The sequence below is a fragment of the Canis lupus genome, chromosome 7 (assembly GCF_003254725.2).
Source record: "Canis lupus dingo isolate Sandy chromosome 7, ASM325472v2, whole genome shotgun sequence".
Lineage (NCBI taxonomy): Eukaryota > Metazoa > Chordata > Mammalia > Carnivora > Canidae > Canis > Canis lupus.
Window position 1 is genome coordinate 56,770,464 of NC_064249.1, and position 12,240 is coordinate 56,782,703.

General features: G+C 37.3%; 1 protein-coding gene across 1 annotated transcript in view; it reads left to right on the forward strand.

Moving 5' to 3' along the window:
* Positions 1 to 11,756, forward strand: part of KLHL14 (kelch like family member 14) — a 116,114-nt gene extending 104,358 nt beyond the window's left edge. The window contains exon 9 of the mRNA XM_025429211.3: positions 10,217 to 11,756. Coding sequence (XP_025284996.1) covers positions 10,217 to 10,264 — 48 coding nt within the window. The 3' untranslated portion in view covers positions 10,265 to 11,756. The remainder of the gene's footprint in view (positions 1 to 10,216) is intronic.
* Positions 11,757 to 12,240: the final 484 nt, after the last annotated feature.

The following is a 12,240-nucleotide window of genomic DNA, read 5'->3' on the forward strand; positions in this document are numbered from 1 at the left end:
TTGCCAGGTAAAGAAAACTGCTTCAAATATATGACTCCATTTCCTTAAGACATTTGTGAATTTTAAAGTTATACACATTAGGAAGATAAAAAATTAAGCTGAAAGCCACTGGAGGGAAGAGCTGAATCTTCTTCAGACTTCAGGCTGAGGATACAAAGACCAGACTCTCAGCCAAGAGTCTGGGAGAGACTGCCGTGGAATAGGAACAAACTAAGGGTAGAAGAAGAAATCCTGAAATGAGATCCAGCTAAACTCAGTCCCTGAATGAATTGAGATAATCACCTCCTCATTCTATCTGCATAACAGAGTTAAGAGGAAACTTTCCCTAATGGAAGATAAAATTATGTTGAGCCACTACAGTTCTTTTATACATAAAACCATTAATTCAGTCAAAAATTATTAGACAGGAGAAAAAAACACAAGACCATATGATCTAAATCAACAGAACAAAAAGAGATAATAAATAAACCCACTACTGATCTAGATTTTTGAGTCAGCAAATAAATAACTATGATCAATATATTAAATAAAATGTAGGAAAAGTAGAGAAAATGAATGAAAGGATGGAAAATTCACCAAAGAATTAGAATCTGGATTTTAAAATAACCAACTAGATATTCTAAAACTAAAAAGAAAAAAATAAAGTATCTTAAATTAACTCAGTGAATGGAGTGAACAGCAAATTAGATACAACAGAACAAAGATTGGTAAACTGAAAGAAAGATTAACAGAAAATATCCAAATGAAGCACAGAGAGAAAAAAGAATGCAAAAGGTATATATATATGAAAGGACAAATATGTAGGTAACTATAAATGAATATTGACCATACAAAACAATTGCAAATTCTTGTGAAATTTAAAATAAATAGATAACTAAATTCTATAACAAGAATAATTCAAAGGACAGGGAATGGTAAATAGAATTCAAATATTCTAAGTTTCTAGCAGTATTAGGGAAGAGGTAAAATAATAATTTGTATTAAGTCAAGAAGACATGTTGTGGTCTCTAGGTTAACTATCAAAAGAATAATAAAAATTGTAAAACTAACAAATAAGAGAAAATGGTATGACAAAAGTATTCAATTAATTTAAGAAAATGCAAGAAAAGAGAGAGAAGATACAAAGCAGACTAAAGAAAAAGCAAATAATAAGATGGGAGATATAAAACCAAATATATCAGTAATTTCATTAAAGATGAATGGATTAAATACTCAAAGTGAAAGAATAAGATTGTTAGGCTGGTTTTTAAAAACTCATTAGATGATGTTTACAGGAAACAAAATTTAAATGTAAGAAAAAACCAAAAGAAAGCTGCTATAGCTGTAATATCACCAGGTATAATATAAACATAAGCAGAATTTTAAAAGTTCATCAAAATGGGCAAACCTAGCACCTTTGGGTTGGTGGTATTTAGCATATTAGACGCTGTTTTACATACTATAAATCAGTTGTAACTACTCTGTTTTAAGAAACGATTTTGTACAAAACATCATCTAATATGAAAGAAAAAAGGAAAGAAAGAAAAAAGATAAAGGATAAATAAACAGGGAAAGAGAGAGTAAGATGATCTTGGATATTTATTTATTTATTCATTTATTTATTTGATCTTGGATATTTAATATAAGCTCTCCCAGAATTTATACCTGTGGCTTAAATTTCTCACATGATTCTTAGATCTTTGGACCATCCCCACAGCATTTTCTTTAGACATGGTTCCTAGTCTCCAGGAAGTCTGCACTGCATGTCCCCTAATATCTACCCACACACAAACACAGCCCTCTCAGTAACGTTTAGGAGAAAAAAGGTATTATGTCCTCCCCCAAATCCTAAGACTAGGGATGAAGATGAAGGGCATAAAGTAATGATGGAGGCAGGATGACCTGAGAATTTTTTTATTCCGAGAATAAAAAGAATCTTGTTCTGTAGAAAAGAAATATATAAGGAAGTATTATTCATCCCAAAATTAAAAGAAAACCCAAAAATCTCTGTCTGGGGGTAAAAAGTCATGGAATATGTTCAGTATATATTTCTTCAGCTACCAGTTAGACTCTCAGATTCAGGTTTGATTCCAAAACGCCAGGAGAGACAGAGCAAATGAATTGTGTGAGAAGTGAGTAGCTAATGGGAGAGGCAGATAGTGTTAATGAATTCCAAAGGGCTTGTTCCATCAAGAAAGATTCCATTAATCTGCAGAAGCCTAACTCCTAGGACCTCATAAGACACATTCTGTTAGTGTCAGTGTTCCACACCAATTACAGATTTCTGAAGGGCCATCAGAGCAAAACTATGCCCTTAATATGTAAGCCGGCACTGCTGTAACTAAGATTGCAATTGGACTGGGACAAATCTCTATGATCTTGATATATGAAAATCCAAATAGATGGTTTCCACAGAAATGAATAAAAACATTTCCAAATTACTTATTCAGAATTAATCCACTGCAGCTCTGCAAAGCAAATACATTTGATGAGGCTCAGTAAAGCAGCCAATGAAAAATAAACTAAAATCGCCCAATAAGGTAGTGCTGTTCACTAACACAAAATCCATGCACAGTTAAAATATGAATTTAGACAAGGTGTTATCTTTTAATTTCAAGTATATAAATCCGTAAAGTTAATAATTGGAAACACCTTAAAGATCATTGGATGCAGTTTTAAATAGATAAAAAGAGCAAAAGCTATAACCACTGACCCTCCTATCCAAATCTTGATTCTGTTGTTTCCTAGCTAGGTTAACTTGGGCAAGCTAAATTCTTCTCCCTCAGCCTTAGATTTATCATCTGCAAAATGGGAGTAATAATACTTTTTTCTTGGGTGTGATGAACTAATTTTACCTTTTCAGATGAAGGAAGCATAATACAGAGAGACAAAGAGTTGTATTCAAGACCATCATTGGTAAGAGAAAGAGATAAATTTAGGAGCCACATAACTGGCCTCAGAGTCCCAAAGCAATCCTCTTCTACTTCTGTTCTGTTTCCATTTCGACAAGTAAACTGATCTAGAAACATGGGAAAATATCTCAGAAATCTATACTAAAATGATTTTTCTTCAAATATTCTGTGGATCCAAATCTACCTCTCCTTTCCCCAAAAAAGTTTGAGTTTCAGATATCTGGCATTAAATCAAATATTCTAAAATTTGAACCCATGGCAAATATAGGTGGATATTAAGTGGATTTTTTTCTGTTGTTTCAAATGAAAATTTTGGCTAAGTCCTCAAAACTGAAGACAGTAGGTATTAAGTAGGTGGTAGTTAAGGTTCTCTAAGAAGCAAACACCAAAACAAGTGTAGATGTGAAAGAGATGTATTGAAGAAATTGCCCAACAGGGAAAAGGGGAGGGCACCAATGGAGACAGGAACCCTGACTATGCAATTCAGGTCCGACCCCAATGGAAGGAGAGAGGAAAGAAAAAAAGGTTGGGCACAAAGATTCTCAGCCTGCAGCAAAAGCCTAAGGTTTGAAGAAGGCCAAGGGGAAGTCCTGGAGGCAAAAATCACTCTTAAGAGAAGTTCTCCACTTGGTAGGAACAAGCCTGTCTTTAGCATCCCTGACACGCTCCATCATTTGCTGGAAGCAATCTGTGGGAAGTGTGGCTCTGGCATAAAGACAGCAATAGGTTCAGAACACAGCAGCTGGGACTGTGAGTCCAATATGCTCCCTACAGTAGAGGATCTGAGTGGCTCATTGTTACGGCTGCCTCACCACATTTTCTATATGTGAGCGTCATATCCCCAGAGGACTTGCTCAGAAGGAGGCTTACTGATCCAGTGACTATAACCTTCCAAAAGCAAAGACTGTAAATTAAAATATTTAAAAAATTGTTGTTGCTTCTGTAAATTAATTAGGGGGATATCTTCAAAGAGAATTTATAGGCAAAAGAGTGCTGAGACATTTCATCTCCCCTCAGACATTCACGGAAATTGAAGTCATCTGATTGAGTAGAAGCTGAGATCCCTCACTGCCTACCCCAAGCTACCATGCTTGCTATAAAACATGACTTCCACACCAGAACAGAAAGCCAGACCATCCCTGGGATAACCTGATACATGCCACCATTGAGTTAGGGGCCACAGAGAGCAATGTTTACCTTCCCTTAACCTGGGGAAGACTGAAGGTGAGATTCTGGTTGGAGAGCCACTAGCATATGTGAATTAGGCACACGCTCTTCACATCAGAGCTCTCTATTATTTGAGAGACAGATTTATACAGCCTCAGAAAGGGCAAAGGCAATGCAATGCCACTGTTCATTGCCTTGTCACTTATTTGTGATTTGAAATACATTATTTTAACTCCTGATCTTCAATTTTTTCATCTATGAATAAGAATAGTAATTCCTAAAAAAAAATAAAATAAATTTTAAAAAAGAATAGTAATTCCTACTCCAAAAGTTTGTCATCAGAATTAAATGAAATGTACCTAACAGCTTGAGAAATCTCAACAAATAGTAACTTTGTTCCCAAGTAGTTAGTGCTCTATAATCCTTGCCTATCATACAGATGGAGAAAACACAGATTTTGTCATTTAAATAGCACCTTTCAAAATAAATAAATAAATAAATAAATAAATAAATAAATAAATAGCACCTTTCAAGAACTTGCTGCCCAAAAAGGAATTTATTGAAGACCTTTGGACTCAGTGGTACTTAGGACAGCTAATGAACTTTTTCACTACTCTTACCATTTAAGGACAATACTTTAATAAGTCCCAATGTTTCATTATTTAATAGCTATAAATCACTTTACAGATTTCTTGGAGTTAATGACGTGACAGGGTGACTGACCATCCCAATTGCCCTGGTATCTTCACAGTTTTACCACTGTCAAGTGTCAAAAAACCAAGACATTGCGTCAGCTACATGTTAAGCTCTCAGAACATTGCCTAGAATATTTCAGGCATTCGATGAGCGTTAAGTTTTATTGTTATTTTTGTTTATAGAAATTTTATCTTTACAGGTCAAATTATGCATAATAACCTAGTACTAGAAATAGCCAAAAAGTCTCACAGGAGGTAACATTAAATAAACTGTAGTACATCCCTGACATGGAATCAATAAAAAGAAATGAAGTACTCATACATGTGACAATCTGGATAAATCACTGGTTTAGGCTGAGGTAATAAAGTCATCCCAAATGATCACCTACTATGTGAATTTGTATAGTATTCTTAAAATGACAAAATTAAATAATAGAGAATAGATGAGCAGTTGTCAAGGGTTAAGGAAGAGGTGGGGGCAGGAGGGAAGAGGACAACATGAGAGGTCCTTGTGGTGATGAAATGTTCTGTACCCTGACTAGATCATTGTCAGTATTCTGGTTGTGACATTCTATCATACTTTTTGCTAGATGTTACCATTGGCAGAAAACTAGGTAAAGGGCACACAGGATCTCTCTGCATCATTTCCTACAACTCCATGTAAGCCTACAATTATCTCACCATAAGACACTTAATTGACAAAAATCTGAAAGTATAAGAAAACCAGAGGGCAAAGTCTACCTGGAGTCGATTAGATTGCTTTTTTTATCATCTGATACAATAAAAAGTGGAAAGTTTCAGATGAGTTGTTGCAAAAGTCAATTAAAGTTTTAAAAAAAGAACGAAAAATACAAAAATACCTTAAAGATTTTATTGTAACTCAAGCCCTGGTAGAGCTCTGTGTGTGGCTGTGAGCACCCAGACACCACTATCCACCATCTACAGGTCGCTTCTTTAAAGCAAAGAAAGCTTAAGGAATTTGGGACACGACCCAAGTACTCCACTTCTAGGTTTTTCATAGTTTTTTTGTTTTGTTTTGTTTCTCCTTTTTAAGGTATTTTCTAGTTCTCTCCCACACACATCTAATTCAACACATTTTCAAAGCAACTCTCTGGTTCTCTCCAAAGGAACCATAAAAATGAAATTACCATACTAGCAATCCCTCCACTGGGATAACTACTCTTAATATGTGGTACAAATCCTTCACTGCAGATCTAATTCCAATGTATTTTTAACTGAGGTGAATTTTTAGGTGCGCTTATTTGTACTTCTTTTCTATAGGGTATGTGCTACTTTTGTAATAACAAATTAAGTGTTGAAAAATAAATGTTCCTATAATTTAAAAAATTAGATAAATAAGTTTTGTAATAAAAAAAATAAGTTATCAATGTTTCCATAGTCCTCCTTAGTACCCTTCCCACCACCACAAAAAGAGAAATGTCTGTCTGAGGCAAATTGTTTATCCATTTCATTTTTCCATTGCACTCACTAGAATCCTAGACCACTTTCTTCCCATTTCAGGCAGCATTTGTGTTCAGGAAAATATAAACTAATTTGTACACCAACAAAAATAAAGTATAACTAAAATGGGAAATATGCATTATAGGTTTTACAAAATAAGTACCCTTTTATAGTCCATTCTAAACCCAAATGTAAGTTGTCTGAGAGAATTGTTGGCTCTGTTATCTTGATGCATATTAAGCTAATAGAATTCATTAATGAAACAACTAATCTGCAACGATGAAGACATATAAGGTATTCTCATTTGAGGAGTTAACCCAATAGTTGAATAATTGCTGTCAATCCTGTTTAATATAGTAAGTGGGTTGCCCATGTTTTGAAAATAGTGTTTATGATCACCTGGGAACTTCTGTCCTTTCCTGCCTCATTCAATCAAGCCCCTGTACAGAGAGGCCTGGTAACAGAATTGTGTGTGTGTGTATGTGTTTGTGTTTGTATAAAAAACTCAGGAAGGTAAACATGTGTATACCCCGAAGTAATGGAATATGTGCATTTGTATATAAAAGATTGTTGTCTGTGTGTGGGTGCATACTTGCACCTGTGGAGAAGCCTAAAGCTTTTGACTAAATTCCAAACCAAGTATACATTATAAACCACATGATGTACTGGGAAGAGCATAGGAGGAGAATTTGGGAGACCACTCACAAGCCCCATTGTTGACAGTCCAATTTCTACAATCGACTTTGACTTCCTGCTTAGAGAGCCAATGGCCTTGCTTACAAACTACCTGAAGACAGTGATTTCTCAGAGGACACTGAACAGGAAAGAGGAGAAATCTAGTGAAAGAGAAACAAGTGCACTCAGGATGAACCTCACAAGGGAAAACTGAATCTCAATGTTTAGAATTTAATTTTTCTGGTAATGGTGTAATTCTTCTCTCGAGTGAATCACTCTTTACTCCACTTATTTTGCACATATTATCTTGAAGTCACAATTTTTAATCTCTAATTATCTTACCACATAATTTAGACCTCTGTATATAGCAGTAAGATATGTGTTATGTAAACTAGCCTGGTGCTAAACTGTTCAGCTAGCGTAGGTCTTGGCATATCCATTTTTAAAATATATCTCTGTTCACAGCCCAACTTGGTGAAGCAATGCAATGGTATAACCTGTATGACAATGGTCATGAAAAATACTAAAACAAGATCCTAAAAAGCTGCTAAGTCAAAGGGTGGGAAAGGGCTCTCAGAAAGCATGCTTCTTTCTGCCAAGAGAAATTTAAAACTTCTCATCCCATTTTCCCCAAGAAGTTAACAGGTAGAGAGAGCATGAAAGTGGATGTCAGGCAGAGCTGCATCAGGAGGAAGAAGGAAGGGGGAAAGGGCAGGAGAGAAACAAGAAGGAGTACTAACTGCAGAAAAGAGACAGAACCTGGAAGAAGAAAGAGAAAGCAGATTCAGGACAAAGACCATTCTTTTAGCCATCGTACTATGAGGTAAAATCAATTTCTTCACCATTTTGGTAATCTTAACATTGACTTCCACTGTTACCAGCAGAACATAGCATTCTGCTTACTCACATGACGTGCAAGAAAGAAAGAAAGAAAGAAAGAAAGAAAGAAAGAAAGAAAGAAAAAGAAAGAAAGAAAAAGAAGAAAGCTTTATTTAATGGTCAATCTTATCTGTGTTTGATGGGACAGGAGCTCTTCTACAGGAAAGAACATTAACAATCTCCTATCCTTTTCTGGGCCTCCAAACAAAAATACCCCAGAAAGACTCACTCCTCTTACTCTTTGTAAATTACATAATAAACAGAATCTCATTGGAAACTTTTGTCCTTGTTCAGGGTCAGCCTCTCATCTTAGTCATCCAGTCTACTGATAATATAGTTGAACTTGAAATTTTATTAATCTGCTCTACTTAGTATGTGAATTACTTTGGGAAAGAAAATTGACAGTAGATTCTAAGCAATAAACAGATCCAAATCTGTAAGTTTTGATCCAACCTTCTTCTACCATCCAAAAGGGCCTAACATTGAAATTCCAGCTGAATTATATCTTTTTAAGATTTTATTTACTTATTTGAGAGAGAGACAGCATGAGAAGCGGGAGGAACAGACTACCCACTGAACAGAGAGCACAATGTGGGGCTCAATTCCAGGACCCTGAGATCATGACCTGAGCCAAAGGCAGCTGCTTAACCAACTAAGCCATCAAGGTGCCCCTGCAGTGAATTGTATTAACACATATTTTACTTAATGCAAACTGTAAGGTCTAGCAATGTAATGGAAACATTCCCTTTCAAAAGAAAAATAAGGAGGTTGCTGGGTGGCTCAGCCAATTAAGCATCTGACTTGATTTTGGCTGGGGTCATGATCTCAGGTGGTGAGATCAAGCCCCAAGATGGCCTCCCCACTCAACAGAGAGTCTGCTGGAGATTCTCTTTCCCTCTCCCTCTCCCTCTCACCCTCACCATCTCTCTGTCCCTCTGTCTCTCAAATAAATAAATAAATAAATCTTTTTAAAAAATAAAACATCTGGTACATGTATTCGCATGTAAAATATATACTTGACACCTGGTAGATACTCAAAACACATCATCATCATCATAGCACCTAGTGTTTCACATTTATTTATATATTTATTTATTCATGCGAGACACAGAGAGAGAGAGGCAGAGACACAGGCAGAGAGAGAGGCAGACTCCCTGTATGGAGCCCATGTGGGACTCGATCCCAGGAACCCCAGGATGACGCCCTGAGCTGAAAGGCAGCCGCTCAACTGCTGAGCCACCCAGGTGCCCCCCACATTTATTTATTTAGCGATCTCTTTCACAAGACTTTGAGATGCCATCCTCCTGCCCCATTCTTATTTGAGGACACATCCTACTCCAGGTCACTGTGCTGCCACCCAGCTCTGACGAGCCTTGACCACTGATCTAGACTTGAGTGTCTCATAGCCTCTGCCTTCCAGTGGTTCCAGTAGCCCACTCCTTCACTGCCTCAAAATTTCTGTATATTGACTTTCTACCATAGTTGTGCTTAAACTGTTTCAGTATACGTAAGTACTAAGCCTTCTAGAAACGCGCACACACATACACACACACATTAGTAAAAAGGTTTCATTTGCAATGAATATCGATACCAGGACATTACAACAGATAAATTAAGAAAGCAAATGTTCAAGAATGATAGCCCTCAACATCCATGTACGTTTCTCATGTACTTTCTCCTCCTTCTTATTCCAGATAATCTTTTCTCCTACCTCTCATTCTAGGTTATCTTACCTCCAACATCCCACGTAACTGTCACCACAGTGTGGATGGTTCCATGTCAAATTGTATTTTTCCAACAGCTTCACATGTTTATTTCCCACTAATTACAGAAAGCCCATTCACTTATTCAGATAACTGAAATGATTCCATCATCAGGAATGATAATTTAGATTTATATCATCGTTAATATATATATGCTGTCCTCTACCTATATCATCTCATTTAATCAGCAATATTGCATTTTAAAGTTCCTCTCAAAATCTATATTAAAATCAGTGTATCACATGGAAAATAACCAGCACCAACTCTAGTTTAATAATAGAATAACATAAATTAGTACATTGTTATTATGTACATTTGTGCGTGCTTATTAACATTCCTTCTGAAAACAAGTTGCATTGAAATACTCTGTACATCTGGTTTTCCCAAAAATAACTCCTGGCTTCTCTGGGTGTCACAGTGTCTTCTCCCTGTAGGGTAAAATCTCTGATCTTCTCATCAGTGTCAGCCATGAATAATTTTACAACCTCCCAGCAGGTTATGTGCTTTGGAATTTTTCATTGGCCTGTGAAACATTTATTATATTCTGAGAACTTATTAAGCATGGTATAAAACATGGAAAAGATATAGTCCCTATCCAGTACCCTCTTCATCTAAATAGCACAAGCAACCAAATAAAAATAGTGTGTCGCGAAGATTGGTTTCAATTTCCTTCATTTCTTTTTAGGATTATGATGTCATTTTTCAAAGACCATGTCCGGGAGCTTCGGTCTAAGGAGAGCCTGTGGTCATATGAGATTAGAGGCTGGTTCACCAAAGAAATGAGTTTTGAACAAGACCCACTGAAGCAGAATTTGGGCCATACATCAGAAGAAACGCTGAAATGGAGCTTAGCATAAAAGAACTGAAACACCAGCTTTTTTTTTTTCTTTTGCAGAAGCATCTACTAGATAAAATTCTGAATTTGGAGTTAAAGAAATGTTTGAATGCCAGTCCTTGCTCTTAGCAATGATGAAGCCCATGACCTTAGGCAAACGATTTTACCTCTTTCTACTTCTCTTTTCCCAGATGTGAAAAGGGGATAGTGTTTGGTCCTGTGCTGCTTGCAGAGATGAAGAATAGATACGCAGTGCTTGTAGAATAGATACACAGTGAGCATTTGCAATCTTGGTTGTAGGGGCCTGAGCACTTTGGTTGCTAACACTGGTTTCTCTCCTCCCATTAAGATTAACAGAACAGCTAGAGTCTTGCACAGGCCCAATCTCAAGCTTGTGTGCAAGACCTGGAGGAGAACAATACTCCCTTTGCTTCTCACCTAGATCTTCTCCCTAGCACAGGGAGAGGGCTAACATCCCTGCAATCATTGCACTGCCCCTCCCCAAGACAGGCTGAGGTCCAGGACGCCAGCAGGTAGGGGAGCCACTCCCTATCTGGAACCATCTGTACGAGATGGTCACGTGCTGAGGGACTTGCCATTTGTCCCACTCCAAAGCATGTCAATTAGCATTTACACAGAGCTTAATCACTAATCAACACTGTTGTATTTCACTGGGCTATCACAAGAACCCCAAGAGCTATCATCCAAGAGCTGCATAGCACCAGGGGACCAGACAAGTAGTCCTAGGTTAGAATTCCAGCTTAACCCGTCACCCAGTGTGTGCAAAGTATACAGCATCTCTAAGCCCCAAACCTCTGTCTACAACATAAGGATCACAAAAAGGATCTAATAGGGCTCTGTGAGTAGAAGGTATGGATTCAAGTAAAGCATTTAGTGTAATGCCTGGTTCATTGCGAGCATTTCATAAATGCTGGCTATGTTTGTTTGTTTGTTTTTATTAGAATTTTATTTTTTAGAGAATTTTTAGATTCACAGGAAAATTCAGGGGAAGACACATAAATTTCCCATATATCCCCAGCCCTCACCAGCCCCCAGCAAATACACAGAGCCTCCTCCAATATCAACACCCCTCACCAGAGTGGTACATTTGTTACAACTGATGAACTCACACTGACATATCACAGTCACTCAAAAGTCCATAGTTTATATTATGGTCCCCTCTTAGTGTTGTGTAGTCTGTGAGTTTGGGCAAATGACAGGTACCCATCATGGCATCATACACAGTATTTTAATTGCCCTAAAAATCCTTTCTGTTCATCCCTTGCCCCCACCTCAACCTTAACAACCAACAGATCTTTTTACTGTCTCCATAGTTTTGCCTTCTCCACGATGTCATATAGTTGGAATCATACGTAGCCTTCCCAGATTGGCTTCTTTCACTTAGTAATATGCATTCAAGTTTCCTCCATGTTTTTTTTTCATGGATTGGTAGCTCACTTCTTTTTAGTGTTGAAGAATATTCCATAGCCTGGTGTGCCGCCTGGTTATATTTTTAATGCACCTGTTGTAATGTGCGCATTCTTATACAGCCAGTAAGCAATAAATCAGGACTTTAACCCATGATTCCATCATCAGTACTCCTGCAGTCCAGGCTCAGATGAGCCCATGCAGCTGGCAAACACACTTAGACATGAAAACTGTAGCCCCACTCAGGGAATGGTCAGTAGACTGTACACTTCTGCTGTTAGAGAGAAATTCTTATTCCTCTTGCATAGATAGACAACCATTACTGGGTAGAACACAGAGAGTGCTCACAGAGGTGTCCACTCTTTCTCTCAGCCAGTCTACTAAAGCAGGGCTGCCCAGACTCATACTCAAATACAGTAGCTCTGTATCTCCAACAAAATTTGTCC